Source organism: Anomaloglossus baeobatrachus, chromosome 4 (genome assembly GCF_048569485.1).
Source record: "Anomaloglossus baeobatrachus isolate aAnoBae1 chromosome 4, aAnoBae1.hap1, whole genome shotgun sequence".
Taxonomy (NCBI): Eukaryota; Metazoa; Chordata; class Amphibia; order Anura; family Aromobatidae; genus Anomaloglossus; species Anomaloglossus baeobatrachus.
The window spans coordinates 159,983,863-160,004,340 of record NC_134356.1 but is presented as its reverse complement, the minus strand read 5'-3'; the positions used below and the strand labels follow the sequence as shown (position 1 = coordinate 160,004,340).

General features: G+C 46.0%; 1 protein-coding gene across 1 annotated transcript in view; it reads right to left on the bottom strand.

Annotated features, from left to right (window-relative positions):
- The window catches only part of LOC142303301 (heterogeneous nuclear ribonucleoprotein H2-like), a 108,890-nt gene that overhangs the window by 67,506 nt on the left and 20,906 nt on the right, over positions 1–20,478 (bottom strand). Inside the window, exons 4-8 of the mRNA XM_075344565.1 lie at positions 17,156–17,299; positions 10,770–10,908; positions 4,497–4,669; positions 1,425–1,496; positions 1,235–1,341 (exon numbers count right to left, since the gene is read on the bottom strand). Coding sequence (XP_075200680.1) covers positions 1,235–1,341; positions 1,425–1,496; positions 4,497–4,669; positions 10,770–10,908; positions 17,156–17,299 — 635 coding nt within the window. The remainder of the gene's footprint in view (positions 1–1,234; positions 1,342–1,424; positions 1,497–4,496; positions 4,670–10,769; positions 10,909–17,155; positions 17,300–20,478) is intronic.

The window sequence follows — 20,478 nt, the reverse complement described above, 5'->3', positions numbered from 1 at the left end:
ACACATCAGGCAATTAACCCAATGTGTGCTGTAACTAGGAGAGCAAGGAGCCAGCGCTCAGTGTGCGCTGCTCCATGCTCTGTGCACATTTAGCTGCAGCACACATCGGGTTAATTAACCTGATGTGTGCTGTAACTAGGAGACTGGGGGCTGGTCACTGGTTGCTGGTGAGCTCACCAGCAACTCGTGTAGCCACGCTCCAGCGATCCCTGCCAGGTCAGGTTGCTGGTGGGATCGCTGGAGCGTCGCAGTGTGACAGCTCACCAGCAACCTCCTAGCAACTTACCAGCGATCCCTATCGTTGTTGGGATCGCTGGTAAGTTGCTTAGTGTGACTGGACCTTAAGGCACAGATATTCCCCAGGGAGTCAGATTGGGCAGAGGGAATGCTATACTATTCGCTCTGGATCTGTCCCAGGAGCGATCCAGGAAGCAGAAGAGGATCTGTGTGAAGAAATGCAATGCCACATGGGAAGCAGGAGTGGGGTTCTAAAGCTCTGAATCAGAGTAACCTACTCAGTTTGGGCAAGCTGGGCTTGCAAGCATTGGAAAATCAACTATGAATTATGAAAATGGCCAAGTCACCTCTGGCCTTCGTTAAATACCTGCACACTCCATGGTAGTAAGGGGCACGGCTAACCACATGGCAGACATTACAAATGAATTAACGAGTATGATAGGGGGCTGGGAAAGTTGAAGCTACCAAGAAGAGGACATGAACAGATGAAAATAGGATCAGAAGGGCACCAGCTGGTTCCCAGATCTGTGTTCCTCAAATGGTGCTGGCAACGAAAGCCATCTTTTAGTCTTCCATCTAAAATATCAGGACAGAAGAGCATCAACAAATGTGTCAATAGTGCAGACACTGCTTGCTGTTCAAAAAAGAAAAAACAAAAACAAAACAAAAAAAAAAAAAATAAAGCACAAAAAGAACTTGACGGACAAAGCCCTCCTACTCCAACCTACCTGAACTAGGGGAAGTAGGGCAAGTATGAGAATGCCCTAGTGGTAGGAAAAACTGAGGCATGGATTAACAAAACTACCTTGTGAGGGAGCAATGTAAGCTGTCCAAAAAATTGGTTGCTGGTCAGGAAAAAAAAAAAAAAAAGTGGTTGGCATGTGTGTGGAACCAGGGTGCCTCAAAAACCTCATTTCTAAGAATTTGAGCCTATTGTCAGCCTCTCTTTGGTATAGTCTACAAAATAAATTTAAGAAAGCATTTTTACTATACTTACCGTGTATATGTCAGTTTCGGTTGCTCTGTAAGGGAGACCTCTCATATGTACACAGTGACCGGTTGTGCTTTGAAAGCTGGATCCATCTGCATATCTATGATCTGAAACTGTTGATAGATGAAATATGAAATGTCGATGTCAGAGAGGACACTAAAAGGATGTGGGGCAATGCAAAAAGCATAAGACATACCTCTCCCAAACCTTTGATCTGCACCAAATGCATATTCATTATATCCATTATATTCCTCATAACCACTGTAGCCTGTAGAACAGATAAAGATGTAATTTAACACCGCAAATCACCATGAAGCTGCGTGATTAAAACTTCGAGGCATTAAACTTTTGAAGCCATGTATTTTAGTTACACCCTACATCTGTCACATTTTTTTAACCTCTTCAAGACATGAAGTCCTGGGTAAGTCATGGATTGTGTCAGGTTAATCTCGGCACATGTCAACTGATTTGAACCCGTTTATCCAAGGGCAAATTTCCAGTTTAGTTTTTTCCTCTTTCTTCCGAGAGCCATAACTTTATTTTTCCGTTAATAAAGCCATAAGGGCTTATTTTTTGAGGGATGAGTTGTACTTTTGAATGAAACCATTCGTTTTACCATATAGTGTACTGGAAAAAAATTCCAAATGTGGGAAATAGTGAAAAAAAAAAATTAAAAAAGTTTCACAATGTGTTTTTTAATTTATGCACTATATGGTAAAACTAACATGTCGGTATGATGCCACAAGTTGGTACAAGTTTGTTGGTACCAAACATGTATGGTTTTTCTTTTATCTAAAAGGGTGAGAAAAAAAAAAAAAAAAATTCTGAAGTTTATCCAAAAAAAGAATAGCACTTTTGTTGCCATTTTCTGAGACCCGTAGCATTCTCACTTTTCGGGATCTGGGACTGCTTATTTTTTCCATCTTAAGCTGACATTTTTCAATTATACCATTTTTGCATAGATGCTACGTTTTGATTGCCTGTTCTTGCATTTTAAAGAAATGCTGCAGCAGCAACAAAAAAAAAAAAAAAAAAAAAAAAAAAAAAAAAAAAACCCTTTTAATTTTGGCATTTGGAATTTTTTTTCTCGCCACGCCGTGTACTAAGATAAGATTACTTTTTTTATATTTTGATAGATTAGCCATTTCTAAACACAGTGATACCATATGTGTTTTGTTTTTTTTTGTTTATAAACAGTTTTATCTTCATTGGAGCAAAATATGAAGGGGGGGGGGCATAATTTGATTTTTAAGTTTGTTTTTTTTTTCTGATTTTTACATTTTTTTTCTATATTGAGCATCATCCATGACAACACCAAGGCGCCCCATGATCGCGTCACCAGACAGTCAGCTGCCAACAGCACGATCCCTTCCTTTGGTCGTTTAAATCAAGTTGTTAAGTGTTTAACAGAACGATCTAAAAGATTAATAGAAACGGGTGGATCTTTGATCCACCTGCACCTGTGAGCCACACGTCTGCTGATCAGATCAACAGACATGTGCAGGGATTACACTGGTCTCGAGGTAACCGGAGGGAGGCGACCAAGAACATACCAGTACATCCTTTGTCGCTAAGGGGTTAAAAAAAAAAAAAAAAGCCTGGGGAAGTCTTCACACAGTGAATTATTAATGACCCATTTTTGACACAGAACATCAGTATTTTAATTGCCTAGAGTGCTGGGTGGGAGACCCCATATTAGAACAAACTTGCTTGTAAAGTCCAGCAAAAAGTCATGCTCATATCCGATGGATGACTCACGCAAAGCTTAGGTGCATTTTTGTATGCGCATATGATATCACTAAAAACAGTCTTAGGCCCTGTGCGCACTTACCGGTTTTTGCCGCGGATTTCTTGCAGATTTGCTGCATGTTTCGCTGCAGAAAATGTTCATAACATCTCTGCAGTGAATCACCAGCAAAACCTATGGAGAAAAGAAAATGCTGTGCGCACTAGGCGGATTTTGACAGCTGCATGTTTTGCTGTGGGATTCCCGCAGCAAAAACAATTGCATGTCACTTCTTTTCCGCACGTCGCTGCGGGATTTCACTCTATTGACTGCAATGTAATCGTGAAATCCCGCAGGGAATAACGCAGGCAGCAAATTCTGTGCGGTTCACTGCGTTTTCCTGCGTTATTCCCTCCGGTATTTCGCTGTTTACCTGCGGTAATGTACATCGCTTGCCTGCAGTTTGCAGGGAAGTGATGTCATTTTGACAGGAAGAGGAAGCGGAGCAGAAAGTAAACACAGACATAGAACACAGACACATAGAATACACATAGAAAGCAAACGGAAATATAGAAGAAAAGAAAAAAAAAAAAACCACGTGGGCTCCGCCGTATTTTTACCTTCCAGCTGAGGTAAGCACACAGCAGCGGTCCGGTATTCTCAGGCTGGGGAGGGCGAGGGGCAGGGTTAATGTCCCCCGCCGCACTCCCACCTCCCGCAGCCGAGAAGATCAGCCGCAGCTGCCCCAGGACTGTCGCATGCATTATGCGACAGTCCCGGAGTGTCCCCGGCTCTTGTTGCCGTGATGCAGTGGCAATCAAGGTAATGTAAGGAGTTAATGGCAGCGGATCGCCGCCACTAAGTCCAGGCTTGATCATGGCAGCGTCTATGTGACAGCTGACATGATCAACCCGTAAGTGAAAAAACACACACTGAAAAAATCCTTTATTTTAAATAAAACACAAAAAATCTCCTGGCTCACCCGTTTATTAACCCCCCCGAAACACACAGCTCCGACGTAATCCACGTCCTGCGATGCAAGCATCCAGCAGCGACTGACACTGCTGAATGCAGCCTTGCAGCGAGACAGCAGAGGTAACCACAGGGCATTTCCCACGGCCGGTAATGTGAACTCACTACCGCTGGGAGAAATGCAGCGTGTGCTCACAGGGACTATCCCTCTATCTGTCTGTATCTATTCTTCTGTCTATCTCAGAATGAAATGACTTTTTTCTTCAATGTGCTTTATTGCATTGAATGCAATAAAGCACATGTACCAACCCGCACGCGGCAACACCGAACAATACCGCAGCAAACCGCATGCAGTTTTCCGCGTTTTTTTACCGCGGGTGCGGTAATCTTTCAATGCCTGCGGAATTTTCTTGAGAAAATTCCATTTTCCAGTGCGCCCATAGCCTTATGGGGTTTTTTCCTCCCCTATTCTATATCTTTCTCAAACCAAGCCAACCAAGAAAAAAAAAAAAAAAAAATGAATATGAATAAAAACTATTGGAACATACAAACCACAATACATAAGCTTACCTCCGCCATATCCACCACGCCTCATTCGATCAAAACCTCTTCCTAAATTATTGTAGCCTCTCCCTACACCAGGTCGGTCATAGGGTCCTGGGCGCTGCATACCAAAAAGCTTCCTGGGAGGATCATAGTGTGTACGAACCTCTGCTCTACTGCTTTTAAAAATTTCTATATACCTGGAAAAGTAGGAAGAAAAGTAAAATATATATTCACAACGGTAAAAGAAGGGAATTTTGTTTACTTACCGTAAATTCCTTTTCTTCTAGCTCCTATTGGGAGACCCAGACAATTGGTGTATAGCTACTGCCTCCGGAGGCCACACAAAGTATTACACTTTAAAAAGTGTAACCCCTCCCCTCTGCCTATACACCCTCCCGTGCATCACGGGCCCATCAGTTTTGGTGCCAAAGCAGGAAGGAGGAACTTATAAATTGGTCTAAGGTAAATTCAATCCGAAGAATGTTCGGAGAACTGAAACCATGAACCAAAAGAACCCTTCAACATGTGTACTCAAAAGAACAACAGCCCGAAGGGAACAGGGGCGGGTGCTGGGTCTCCCAATAGGAGCTAGAAGAAAAGGAATTTACGGTAAGTAAACAAAATTCCCTTCTTTGTCGCTCCATTGGGAGACCCAGACAATTGGGATGTCCAAAAGCAGTCCCTGGGTGGGTAAAAGAATACCTCGATAAAACGAGCCGAAAAAACGGCCCTCTCTTACAGGTGAGCAACCGCCTTCTGAAGGACTCGCCTACCTAGGCTGGCATCTGCCACAGCATAGGCATGAACCTGATAGTGTTTCGTGAAAATGTGCAGACTCGACCAGGTAGTGCTGACACACCTGCTGAGCCGTAGCCTGGTGACGAAATGCCCAGGATGCCTCTGCGGCTCTGGTAGAATTGGCTTTCAGCTCTAAAGGAATCGGAAGCCCAGAAGAACGGTAGGCTTCAAGGGTCAGTTCCTTGATCCACCGAGCCAAGGTTGACTTAGAAGCCTGCGACCCCTTACGCTGGCCAGTGACCAGGACAAAGAGCGCATCAGAACGGCGTGGGGGCGCAGTGCGCGAAAGAAGAGCCGGAGTGTTCTCCCGAGATCTAACAAGTGCAATCCTTTTCACAATTGTGAACTGGATGAGAGCCAAAAGAAGGTAAGGAGATATCCTGATTGAGAAGAAAAAGGAGGATACCACCTTAATTAGGAATTCCGGGACCGGACGCAGAACCACTTCATCCTGGCGAAACACCAGGAAGGGGGCTAGCATGACAGCGCTGCTAGCTCAGACACTCTCCGAAGTGATGTGCCTGCCACTAGGAAGACCACCTTCTGCGAACGGCGTGATAGAGAAAACTCTGAGAACGCTAAGAGCCAGAACTCAATGGCCACCCAGTCAGGTTGAAGACCGCAGAATTCAGATGGACAATGGCCCTTGAGACAGCAAGTCTGGTCGGTCCGGGAGTGCCCACGGTCGACCCGCCGTGAGGTGCCACAGATCCAGGTATCACGACCTCCTCGGCCAGTCTGGAGCGACGAGGATGGCGCGGCTGCAGTCGGACCCGATCTTGAGTAACACTCTGGGCAGCAGCGCCAGAGGAGGAAATACATAAGGCAGTCGAAATTGCAACTAGACCTGAACTGATGCGTCCGCCGCCAGCGCTCTGTGCTGGCGGTTGATGTACGCGACCGCCGTGGCGTCGTCCGACTGTATCCGGATCTGCTTGCCGTCCAGCCACCGCTGGAACGACTTTAGGGCTAGCTACACTGGCCTTATCTCCAGGACATTGATCTGAAGGAAGGACTCTGTCAGAGTCCAGGTTCCCTGAGCCCTGTGGTGGAGGAAGACCGCTGTCCACCCTGACAAACTCTTGTCCGTCGTGACCATAGCCCAGGATGGGAGCAGGAAGGACATTTCTTTCGACCAAGAAGTGGGAAGAAGCCACCACTGAGGAGAGGTTTTGTCTGACAGTGAAAGAGAGACGTTCCTGTCTAGGGACGTCAACCTCCTGTCCCATTTGCGGAGAATGTGCCGTTGAGTGGACGCAGATGAAACTGCGCAAGGGGAACTGCCTCCATTGCTGCCACCATCTTCCCTAGGAAGCGCGTGAGGCGCCTCAAGGGGTGAGACTGGGCCCGAAGGAGAAAGTGCACCCCTGTCCGCAGCGAACGCTGTTTGTCCAGTGGTAGCTTCACTATCTCAGAGAGAGAATGAACTCCATCCCGAGGTAAGTCAGTGATTGGGTCGGTGTCAATTTTTACTTGGGAAATTGATGATCCACCCGAACCTCTGGAGAGTCTCCAAAACAATGTTCAGGCTGTGTTGACGTGGCACCCGGGAGGGTGCCTTGACTTAGGAGATCGTCTAAGTAAGGGATCACCGAGTGTCCCTGAGAGTGTAGGCCCATCGCCACTGATGCCATGACCTTGGTGAAGCCCCGTGGGACTGTCGCCAGGCCGAAAGGCAGGGTCACGAGCTGAAAGCGTTCGACCCGGATGGCGACACACCGGGAGCGTTGATGCTCTGGTGTAATCGGCACATGGAGATAAGCATCCCTGATGTCGATGTCATCCGGAACCGTCTGGTTCTCACGTGTCTGTTGAGCAGAATGAGGCCCGGAAACGGACCGGAATGATCCGTCCTTTTTTGGTACCTCGAACAAGTTGGAGTAAAAACCGCGACCACGTTCTTGAAGCGGAACGGGGATCACAACTCCATCTGCAGAAACGAGTCGGAGGACGAGAGCGGAGCTCTATCCTGTAACCGTGAGACGGAATGTCTCTCACCCATCGGTTTTTCATCCAATTGCACGCCAAACAAACGGTCGCCAGAAAATGGCAAACCGGTTAAGAACTTCTTGGAAGCAGAGTCTGCCTTCCATTCGCGTAGCCCCATAGCCCTGCGGACTGCCATCGAATTGGCGGATGCTACCGCTGTACGGCTCGCAGAGTCCAGGACGGTGTTCATGGCGTAGGACGAAAAAACCGACGCCTGATAAGTCAAAGACACAACCTGCGGAGCAGAGGTACGTGCGACCACATTAGTCTCAGACAGACAAGCTGAGATAGCTTGGAGTGCCCGCTCGACTGCGAAGGCCGGAGCAAAGGACGCGCCTATGGCTTCATAGATGGAATTCCTCATGAGCTCTATTTGCCTGTCAGTGGCATCCTTGAGCAATGAACCATCTGCCACTCATACTACGGAACTAGCCGCCAGTCTGGAGACTGGAGGATCCACCTTGGGACACAGAGCCCAACCCTTAACTACGTCAGGGGGGAAAGGGTAACGTGTGTCATGAAGGCGCTGAGTAAAGCGTTTGTCCGGAAGTGCTCTGTGCTTCTGGACAGCATCTCTGAAGTTAGAGTGATCGAAAAACGCACTCCGGGTACGTTTGGGAAACCTACACTGGTGTTTCTCCTACTGTGAAGCCGACTCCTCTATAGGTGGAGTTGGGGGAAAAGGACTAGCACCTGGTTGATGGACGTTATAAGGTCATTTACCATGGCGTCCCCTTCAGGTGTATCCAGATTGAGAGCAACGTCAGGATCAGAGCCCTGAGCTGCGACCTCCGCTTCATCCTCCAGAGGGTCCTCATGCTGAGACCCCGAACCGCGTGATGCCGCCGGGGAAGGTTCCCAGCAAGCCCGCTTAGCCTGTCTGAGGCTGCAGTCCGTGTCAGAGTTCTCACCGTGGGATCTGGGTGCCACCCCAGGAGCCCTTTGCTGTACCGACCGAGAGGGCCTGGGGACGATGAACTCACGGTGCCCTGGCCCTGTGTTACCGGTCTGGACTGCCAAGCTTCTAGTATCTTAGCAGACCATCTGTCCATGGACTGAGCCATGGAATGTGAAGCGACTCAGTTTCTCAGTCAAAATTGTAAACTCTGTCCCTTCCATCTATGCAGTGGAAACCGGCGGTACCTCCTGAGCCAAGGGTCCCACCAGTGCCGGAGACTCCGGCTGAGGGAGCCAAAAGCAAATAATGCTGCCGAATAGAGAAAATGTATATGTATGTATGTATGTATGTATGTATGTATGTATGTATGTATGTATGTATGTATGTATGTATGTATGTATGTATGTGTGTGTGTGTGTACATACATACATACATACATACATACATACATACATACATACATACATACATACATACATACATATATATATATCACACATACACACTACGGGACCCAGATGGGTCCAGCACCTGACAACTGGTGTGGCTTACCAACTGCCCCAAGCACTCCTTCTGAAATCCCCCACCGGCAGAAGTGACTGACTGGCAAGCCCGGGGGCGGGAGTACCTGTACTAGGCCGCAAAAGCCTGGGACTAAAGTTAAAAGCGCGGTCGGCGCGGTAGTCCCGGCTCACAAAACACACAGCAGCCGCTGCGGCGTCTGTAACACAGGCGCTGCATGCACCGTCCCTAAGGGGACACAGAGTACCTGATGGATGCAGGGCCCTGTCCCTGATGATATCCAGCCTCCTGTCCGTCAGATTCCCCCAGGGGCTGCGGAGGGAGCCCGGTCCCAGTGACCGGCGACCGGTTAGGATCCCACTTTTCCCAGAACTGCGGAGCCCGTTCTGAAATCCCCCACCAGCAGAAATGATTCACAGTGCTCAGTGAGGGGGGAGGAGGAGGATACCAAGCATGCTCCAGCCCTTACTGCCGACGTCCAGTCGGCCGTCCCGCTTTTACCCCTCACTGGCAGGCCCGGGGGCGGGAGTACATGTACTAGGCCACAAAAGCCGGGGACTAAAGTTAAAAGCGCGGCCGGCCAACAGGCGCGGTCGGCGCGGTAGTCCAGGCTCACAAACCACACAGCAGCCGCTGCGGCGTCTGTAACACAGGCGCTGCATGCGCCGTCCCTAAGGGGACACAGAGTACCTGATGGTATGCAGCCTCCTGTCCGTCAGATTCCCCCAGGGGCTGCGGAAGGAGCCCGGTCCCAGTGACCGGCGACCGGTTAGGATCCCACTTCTGTCAGAACTGCGGAGCCCGTTCTGAAATCCCCCACCGGCAGTATTGATTATAACAATGGCTGCCAGCGTTCTGAGGGGAGGATGGAGCCGTGGGCGTGCCTAATAAAGTGCGGGAAACTAGTGCCCCACAGTGCTCAGTGAGGGGGGAGGAGGATACCAAAGTATGCTCCAGCCCTCACTGCCGACGTCCAGTCGGCCGTCCCGCCCTTACCCCTGACTGGCAGGCCCGGGGGCGGGAGTATATGGTACTAGGCCGCAAAAGCCGGGGACTAAAGTTAAAAACGCGGCCGGCAAACAGGTGCGGTCGGCGCGGTAGTCCCGGTCTCACAAACCACACAGGAACCGCTGCGGCGTCTGTAACACAGGCGCTGCATGTACCGTCCCTAAGGGGACACAGAGTACCTTATGGATGCAGGGCCCTGTCCCTGATGATATCCAGTCTCCTGTCCGTCAGATTCCCCCAGGGGCTGCGGATGGAGCCCGGTCCCAGTGCCTGGATGACCGGTTAGGATCCCACTTCTCCCAGAGCCCCTAAGGGATGGGGAAGGAAAACGGCATGTGGGCTCCAGCCTCTGTACCCGCAATGGGTACCTCAACCTTAACAGCACCGCCGACTCAGTGGGGTGAGAAGGGAGCATGCCGGGGGCCCTGTGGGGGGCCCTCTTTTCTTCCATCCGATACAATCAGCAGCTGCTGCTGACTAAAATGTGGAGCTTGTGTGCATGTGTGCCTCCTTCAACACAAAGCATAAAAACTGATGGGCCCGTGATGCACGGGAGGGTGTATAGGCAGAGGGGAGGGGTTACACTTTTTAAAGTGTAATACTTTGTGTGGCCTCCGGAGGCAGTAGCTATACACCAATTGTCTGGGTCTCCCAATGGAGCGACAAAGAAATTCCATTTTGAAATGTGACAGTAAAAATTTAATCTACATATATTTTAACAAAAAATGTTGCAAACACTTACTGTAATCTTAACATTTGACCATAGAGTATCTCAGTATGGTCCATGAGTCATTACAACATAAGTAAAATAGATAACATTGAAGTCAGCTCACGGTCTGTATATAGTCACAGGTGCAAGTAAACCCATTGTGACAAGTTATCAATTGCATTTGATACCATATACTATACAGAAATAAAACAGTCAATCACATTTTCTTATGGCAGTACTAATCTAATTTCATAACATTAAGCCAAAAAAAATTACTTTAGAATTAACTTATACACATTACAAAATTCTAAAATATTGTCAAAGTTATGCATCTATACCATAAGAAAAGTGACATCCAACCATCCATCCCCACCTGTGCCCTATTCTCTCCTTGTGTTTCTTTAGAGCCTTTTCAGCTATTTCCTGTGAAGCAAACTGCACGAAGGCCTCCCCCGTACTCCTCCCCTGGAAGTCCACCGGCAATGTTATCCCATTTGGCACGATTTCCAACCCTTCAACCCAAGGACAAAACCCCAGTGGGGGGTTAACATTTTATGTATAAATATTTGTAAAAATAAATTACAATCCCACATAGACATCTTTCTTTTCGGTTTTAAAAACACCAAATAAAAAGGGCAGCAGCAAACATTTTCATTTGTTAATTTTTTTCAATAATAAATCATAATATTAATAAAAGCTTTTAAAGAGAATGCATTTAGAGACATGAATTGGGCCTGTTCCACCATCTAAAAAAATGCAGATTCATTTTCAATGAAAACGCTGAAGATTGCGAGCTTGCCATCTTTAACAGTCCCATTAAGAATGAATGGAAAAAAAGCAGTACATGATCATTATACACGCCATTCAGACAGCGCTCGGGATTGGTGGGGGGCTCCGCAATTAGGAAGTTATACCCTTACCTATGGATGAAAAATAACTTATGGTACAAATTTCTTAAAGCTCCCTGGCGCCCCCCTACTGGATTATAGTCCGCTGAACCATCCATTATGTATGGGTGGCTGCAAAAATATAATTGGGGGGGGGTTAAGGATTGGGAAACCCAAAAAGTAGAAAAATTACCCAACCCTTTTGTTCTGCAGGCAGTTTAGTTGCAGCCACAGGTCTGACAGAGGCATTTACACGGCAAGATAACTAAACATGCGTTGGCAAGAATCGTGAAACAAGCATTTTTAACAAGTAAACAGACTACAAACCACCACAAAAATTAAGCCCCCCAAGAAAAAAAAAAAGCAATGTGCACACAGCAAATCTGAAATCTCAGACTTTGCTGGGGAAGGAAAAGCATGCAGTTTGTAGTGCCTAAAAGTTCACTGCAAAATGCACCAAAAACATCAAAACTGCAGCATGCGCATAGGGCCCAGCTAACATGTGTATTGGAAGTCGGGAACTATATTCACAAATAAAATTCACAATTAACTAAAATGTAACGACATCTTAAACCACCTACTCAGCCAAGACAATGAGTAGCCTAAGGATCCATTTACACGAACCAAGTGGTGGTTGTTTAAATTCCTATTCACACAGGCATATATAAAATAAACGATGCGCACTGAGCACTCTATAGATTGCTAAGTGAACATAGCCTGCCATAGTTTGCGCCAATGCAAGATGATACGATGAAGAAAAACAAAGATCTTTTGAGCCAGTGATAAATTCACTCGATGACAGAGCATTTTGCTACTTCACCAGCAGCCTATTTACACGCAGATAATTGTGAACAGTTGTTTTTTTATCTTTTAAAGAATACTTTGATCTTATCTTACCGTGTAAATGCAGCTTAAATTTTCCCACATTCACCGCTCTTTGATATAGATTGTTAAATACTTGCATTAAAAGAATTTTGTGGATAAAAGTGTTCCAAACAAAAAAAAAACAACCTCTTTAAAAAAGGATAACTTCATACATGAAAAATTCTTAAAGGGAATCTGTCATCAAGTTTTTGCCAACTCATCTGAAAGCAGCATAAGGCTATGTGCGCACTAGTCAGATTTACCCACGGATTTTCCCGCGGATTTGCTGCGGAAATTTCTTGAGAAATGTCTGCAATCTTTGTGCAGACATTTCCCAGCAAATCCTATGAGAAAAAAAAAAAATAGCTGTGCACACGCTGCGGATTTTTCTCAAGAAATTTCCTTGAGAAGATTTTCTTGAGAAAATTTCTTGAGAAAATGAGCATGTCAAATTTTCCGCAGGTACCTGCGGATTTCTGCAGTACAGCCTGCAAAATCCGCAGGGAACAACCTGCGGGAAAATCGCAGCTAATCCGCATGCGGATTTGGTGCAGATTTTTTCCGGAGGTCCGGAAATCTTCCACTCCCAGAAGTTTCTCAAGAAATTTTCTTGAGAAAATTCACATTTCTAGTGCGCACAAAGCCTAAATGTAGAGACCCTGATTCCAAAGGTGTATCAGTTTACTGGGTGCAGCAGTTGTGACACAATCAGTTCTTAGGCTAGGTTCACACTTCCGTTGTTTTTGCATCAGTCACAATCCGTCACCCTGAGGAATTACGGTATCCTGCAAAATATTTTGCAGGAATCCAGTTTTCCCCATAGACATCTATTAGCGACGAATTGTGACTGATGGCCTTGCGTTGCATCCGCTGCAAACGGATCAGTCGTTTAGTGACTGTCAGGCGGGAGCAACGCTGAATGTAACGTTTTTTGGAGCGGCAAAAAAACGGACTCCACAGGTGTCCGTCACAAGCTATAATGAATGTCTATGGTGCTGGATTCCGTCGTAATCCGTCACACGACGGAATCCAGTGCTGGATTCTGACATGCTCTACTGACCTTGCCCAGCATGTTTGGCACACCCAGTGGGCTTGTCCCAAACACAAACTGATGCACAACGGACGCGACGGATCAGTTTTTTCACAGGATTCCTGTGAACAGAATCCTGTGAAATTAGGCTAGGTTCACATTTCCGTTGTTTTGCATCAGTCACATGCGTTGCTATCTATTCGCTGAGGACATCAGGGCTGGGGACAAGTGTGTGTGTGTGTGTGTGTGTACACATGCGGAGTGCGAGAGGGGGCGGAGCCGAGTGGGGAACTGTCGGCCTCCTTGCACAGGTATCCAGGGTAAATATCGGGTAACTAAAAGCAAAGCACTTTTTGCTTGGTTACCCGTTATTTATCTTGGTTACCAGCGTACACCGCTTAGCGCTGTCTCCCTGCACATGTAACCACTGTAAATATCGAGTAACTAACCAAAGCGCATTGCTTGGTTACCCGATGTGTATCCTGGTTACGTGTGCAGGGAGCCAGAGCGCATGCGCAGCAAAATCCTATGGATTGTGCTGCTCAAAAAAACGTTTCAGGCTGCGTTGCTCCCGCCCGGCGGTCAGTTAAAAAACGACTGACCGCGAAGCAGCAGATGCAACGCAGCATCATCAGTCGCAATCCGTCACTAATAGAAGTCTAAAGGGAAAAACTAGATTCCTGCAAAATATTTAGCAGGATACCATAATTCCTCAAGGCGACGGATTGTGACTCATGCAAAACAACGGAAGTGTGAACCTAGCCTTACACATCCATTGCGTCAGTTGACATCTCAAAAACGACTGATCCATCATTGCGTCGCAACAACGGACCTCACTGAAGCAAAACAACGGAAGTGTGAACCTAGCCTTAGATGTAACATGCAGCAGAGCTCAGAAAGCTGCCTCAGCTTGCACCAGGCCATGTACAAGGTGGCCAAAAAATAACCTAAGGTGCTGGGAGCCATGTGCAGACTGACCCAATGGACAGAATCGGCATGTATGCTATTCAAGGCATAATATACATATATATACATACATACATACATACATACATACATACATACATACATACATACACACATATACATATACATACACACATACATACACATACATACACACATACACATACATACATACATACCAAAAAACGCCACACCATGTGATTAAGTGGCGCTGTACAATGAGCACGCCTTGCAACTCAATCTGCAAGATGCCTGTCTCTTTGCCGGATCGTGCGCTGTTAGTGCGGTTGTTTAATGAGAATGCCAGGAATGCTACAGCTGCATGGAGTCTGTTTGACAGACCTTCACTCATGTAGCGGTCCAATGGCTGTCAATTCACTGAGACAGATGATGACACGTTTTGAGGCAACAGGGATACGGAGTGTTCAACCAGGGGGCGGGCGACAACCGTTAAGCAGAGAGGTTGTGGAGGACATTGCCACTGCCATCATAGAACAGGGCACGAACAACCCTGCCGGGAACAGCAGTGCACGCAGTGTTTCCAGGCCATTGGGGCTCCCGCATAGCACAGTGTAAAAAGTTCTCCAAAAGGTCTTTTGGGCATACCAGTACAAAATTAGCCATTGTCAACAACTTCTTCCTTGTAACAATGATACCCGCATGACATTTGCATTCATGTTTCTGGCGAGAGTGGAAGTGGATGGCAATTGGCCATGGAATGTTCTGTGGTGCAATGAAGCTCATTTTTACCTGAATGGAAGGGTGAACACACAAAACTGTCACATATGGGCTACAGAAAATCTGCATGCGGTTGAGTGGAGGGTTCAGCTGTATTCGCCAAAAGGTAACAATTTGGTGTGGCTTTAACTCATCATTCATCCTCGGACCATTCTTTTTCGAAGAAATGAGGCCAACTGGCGTTGCTACCTGTTTCGTGACAGCAGCAAGATACCAGACAATGCTGGAAAGAGTGGTCGTTCCGCAACTCCAACAGTGGCAGTGTCTTCAGACAACCACCTTCATGCATGGAGGAGCACCTCCTCACACCCCAAATCGTGTGAAGAACGTTCTGCATGCACATTTTCCCGATGACAGGATTTTGAGACGCTCCTTCCCTAACTCATAGCCACCGCGTTTGCCTGATCTCAATCCTTGTGATTTATGGTTGTGGAGACACTTGAAAGAGCGTGTCTATCAGGGAAATGTCAACACCCTGGCTCACCTCAAAGACCACATTATTTTGGATGAGGGCAGCATCCCACCAGACATGTTACACGCAAGCGTCGAGCATGTTCTGCATAGGATGAACATGATCACCATGCATGATGCCATAGTGAACAGTAATGCTAGTCTGTGGAACAATTGTGACATCACCAGTTATCGGCACATGGTTTTTGGGCCGCTCGCTCACTGTACAGCACTACTTTCACCTGGTGGAGAGTTTTGGTATAATAAAAAAAAAAAAATAAAAAAAAAAAAATGATGTTTAAGATAAGATGCCTTCCGTTTCTCCATGCATTGAACAGCGTACATACCAATTTTCAGCCAATTCTGTCCACTAGGTCAGTCTGCACACAGCTCCAAACACCTTAGGTTATTATATGGCCACCTTTTACATTGACTATTAATAGTAAGCTGCTTTTGAAAAGAACAAGGCATTGTTGGGCAAGAGATAAAACCTAACAGCACACAGCTTCAACAAGTGACATTGTTGAAAATCTGTGTTTTAAGGCCCCTTTACACACAGACTTTATAGCGATCCCACCAGCGATCCCAACCTGGCTGGGATCGCTACAAAGTCTCTAAACAGTCGCTGGTGAGCTGTCAAACAGGCAGACCTTACCAACGGCACAGCAGCGTTTAGAGAATTTCTAGCGATCCCGGACCTGCAGAACGACCTAGCTGGTCATTGGGGACGTGTTAAAGCAGCTATTTGAAAGGGAAGTCGCTAACGAAGTCGTTGTAACTGTGTCAAACACACCAATGCATGCTGCTCAGCGGGAAACAAATAACCAAAAAATGGTCCTGAAAGATTTGTAACGATCAGCAACCTCACAGCAGGGGCCAGGTCGCTGATGCGTTTCACACACTGCAATGTCGGTGGGGAGGTCCCTATTACGTCACACCGATGTCGTTAGCGATGTTGCAGTGTGAAAAGGGGCCTTTAAACCCTACAGCATGCTGTCTTCAGATTACATATCAAAAACCTACAGACAGATTCCATTAAAGAGAACATTAGCGTACTTAAGTAAGACGTAGTCTAATGAAAACAAGTTCTATCCAAAGAATATGTGATAACTTAGTCATTGGGGGATCTGACTACTGGGACCCACAGCAAAATAGGGAATTTAATCTGTTAGAATTAGCAGTAGTGTACACAATTGAGCTGCTGAAAAGCCCCAAGCACAGAGCTCACGGCTCCAAGTGGAAAAAAAATAAAAAAAAATAATAAAAAGCAGTCATCGAGCAATCACAATGCCACAGCATTCCAAAAGCGCACAACCCTGCCAACTATTGTTTCTTTGAAGTCAGACTCCAACGATTAATCCATTATCAACTATCAATAGGTAATAGCTTATATTACCATACAAATACTTTGCTAGGTATTAGATGGGGAGCACTGGAATCTTGGTTCTAATAAGTAACGTATCCTATAAATTTAGTCTTCATACACTATTTTGAGTAACATCATAGCATAAAAACGGAATTATGCTAAACATTCAATATTGTACGGTTACTTTATATACACATTCTGTAAGCTATGATGGGCCTTAAGATACTTTTAGAGAATTTGTGTGTATTTTATGCAGCTGCTTAACAGAAGCATTCTTTGCACTAGTAATGTGAACAGCAATAACATTATTAAATTAAATATTGCTATGATGGGCAATACAGAAAACTCTAAAGATTTTGATAGCTTTAAATCAGCAGTCAACATATACTTTGTTAAAGAAATTGCCCAACTCATTATTTCTAATAAACAATCTACACCATTAAAAATACATTTTGTACCTGAAAAAAACTGAACTATTTCTTCCTTGCTGCAGCCAAATGGCAGACCTCTTAAACGAACAAAACCATCATTTGCAGTGTCGGGACTGTTTGGACCGGTGTGCTTTAAAACCCAATCCATTTCAACACTGTTGGACTTGAAAACTGTAACAAGAAATAATATACATTGTGATTGTACAACTATTTATTTGTATGTATCAGTCAGTGTTAGTATTGCTGATCAAGAACCAACTTGTGCTTACCACACCTTCCAGTCACTTGTGCAATACTGCAGCAGGAATGAGTTAGGCCCAGTGCCCACGGTGTGTAGGTTTGACGCATATTTTCAGAAATCTGCAGCAAAATCTGCATGTCCATTGTGAAGCCAGCAAAGTGCATGAGAATTCAGAAATGCTGTGCCCACATTGAGTATACGTCCCTTGAGTATTTAGTGCAGATTTCTTTTTTCTGCACCAAATACGCAAGGGAAAAATAAGCAACGTGGGCACAGCACTTGTGAATTCTCAGGCCGTATGGCACATTTTATAAAAATATTTTAGTGTAGGACTGCCTCTAATGAGATTTGCCGTGACGTGGCGAGGCAGCTCAAGAAATTGCAATTTTTTGCCAAAAATCTCAAAAAATTTTTTATAATAAGTACAGTTTGGAATGTTTAGTGCTGAAGTGCACATTTGGTGCTGGCTTTTTGTTTTTTCTTGTGAATTCTCAGTTTGCTGGCTTCACAATGGACATGCAGATTTTGCTGCAGATTTCTGAAGATACGTGTCAAAGCTACACAGCTCAAGTACTGGGCCTTAGGGTGAGTGCCGAGGGGGGGGGGGGGGTAGAGGGACTGATCACGCCAGGCTGGTTTCTGGGCATGCTCAGTGGAGCAAGCAGGATCCTGTCTATCAGCATGCCAGCGTTCACATGCGTTTGTGTGCTGTTTAGTCAGGATCCAGCGATTTGCAGTATTTGGACGCAGCTCAAAAACGCTACAAATAGTGTTTTTGAAAAAAGTTAAACTGCAAGTCGCTGGATCCTCACTATAACGCAGGCAAACGCATGTTGACGCGAGTCCATTGCAAATGCATTGTAATGAAAACGCATTTGCAATGGATCCGTTTTTGCGTTAAAAACGTTCATGACGCATGTTAAAAAAACAGTGTGAAAGCAGCCTAACTGGCAAAGGATTGGTAGGCTTTTTCATATTTAACTTGAAAGGTTGTCCATTCTTGAGTTAAAAGCCTTCAGTCAATATGAAAGCAGACTTGTGAATCCTCACATTGCATGGTGTGAGAATTCTCTGCTGGGTAAGTGACCACAAACATGTGATTTGCCTACAAGTGGTCACATGCTGATTAGACTATATTGAGTGAGGCAGGATACAGTCTAGTAGGCGGAAGTATGCAAATCGCTTAATTGCATTCATATGACCGCTGGGCTTTTCGCAGTAGCAATTCTCACAGCTTGCAGTGAGAGGATTCAGAAATCTGCACTGACTGAGGACTTGTAAGTTAAGACTGGACAACCCCCTTTTAGCAGTAATTAAAATACTTCAAAATAGTGATATTTTATGTCACTTAGACTAAAGAGTTAACACGCTGCGATATCGCTAACGATATATCGTCGGGGGTCACTGTGTTGGACATGCACATCCGGCGTCGTTAGCGACATCGCAGCGTGCGACAGCTAGGAGTGACGATCAACGATCGCAAAATCGTCAAAAATCGTTGACACGTCGCTCCTTTTCATAATCTCGTTGGTGGTGCATGCCGCTGGTTGTTCGTCGTTCCTGCGGCATCACACATCGCTATGTGTGACACCGCAGGAACGACGAACATCTCCTTACCTGTGTCCACCGGCAAGGAGTAAGGAGCTATAATGAGTAAGCTTCTATTGGGCGGCTGCCGTGTGACGTCGCTGTGACGCCACACGAACCGCCCACTTAGAAAGGAGGCGGTTCGCAGGCCACATCGCCGTCGCAGGGAAGGTAAGTCCGTGTGACGGGTGTAAGTGATGATGTGCAACACGTGCAGCGATTTGCCCGTTACGCACAACCGACGGGGGCGGGTACGCTCGCTAGCGATATCGCAGCGTGCAAAGTGCCCTTTAGATCAATACATTGTGGGGTTTTTTGGATGAAAATATCTGAAAATTTAATAACGTTTTTTAAAATTAGCAATTTTTCAACTGACTAAATGTTCATACTATTAAAGCACCATTTCAGCGTAGTTTTAATTACACAGCTGGAGTGGTGCTTTACATTTAGGTCCCCTGACCAGTCTTCTAGTCACCCTCCGGTGGCTTCATCTTTCACCACCTCTCCTGTTGATTTCCTGTGATTTGCCGGCAGCTCCAATTTGCTGGAGGTCACAAATCAATCCAACCCTAAGAGGCTCACTCTGGCCAGTCAAAAGTTAGGCAAGATGGCGCCTATAAACAATTAAAATGCATAAGGGCACGTATAAGACAATGGGCTTACATTTCAAGCGCTACTACAGCGCTAGAGAGAAAAAAAAAAAACAAACAAACGCTGGAGCAGCGCATTAAACCAGATATTCATACCGCACAAAACTATCTCTCATATGTCTGTATATCAGAGTCATTATTTCAAAAATTGTTTTTATTTTGTTAAGATTGTAGAAAGGTTAAAATTTCGCAATGAGTTTTTCACTGTTATAACCATGTAGGGGACACAGCTAGTATGTAAAAGGTTGTTTCATTTAACCAGAGAACCCAAGAAAAACGTTTGAGTAAGACCTGGGACACATGACGAGAAAAACAGTGGAATGCAATAAAAATAAGATAGAGTAATATTGGTCTGAGTGTAATGCTATGTGCCTGCTCCCATGAGCGATTATTTTCTCGGTCCTAATCGGACTGAGAAAACAGTCGCAGCATGCTGCGGGTGGAACGCTGATCCTGTTCCACTCGCACTCATGCAAGTCTATGGGGAGAGAGAAATATTGCACTGCCCTCGCGTTACACCGATGTAATGAAAGAATCGCAATTGCCGGCTACTGAGAAGAGAGGGGGAGATAAATCCCCCCCCCCTCCGCAGCTGTGGTCTGATCGCACGATCGGACCAGTCGCAATGACCGTGGGCTCACGCTGTGCTGCCAGCGTGAGCCGAGTGTCATGTGAGGATCGCACATAACCCCGTGTGGCCCCGGCCTTAAATGAAAAGTGCTGAGGGAGGTGGAGAACTAACACATCACCCTGAAAACACCACCCTCATGTCAAACATGGTTGTGGCAGCATTATGGTGTGGAGAGGCAAATCTTTAGCAGGGACAGGAAAGCTGGTCAGAGTTGATAGGAAGATGGATTGAGATAAATACA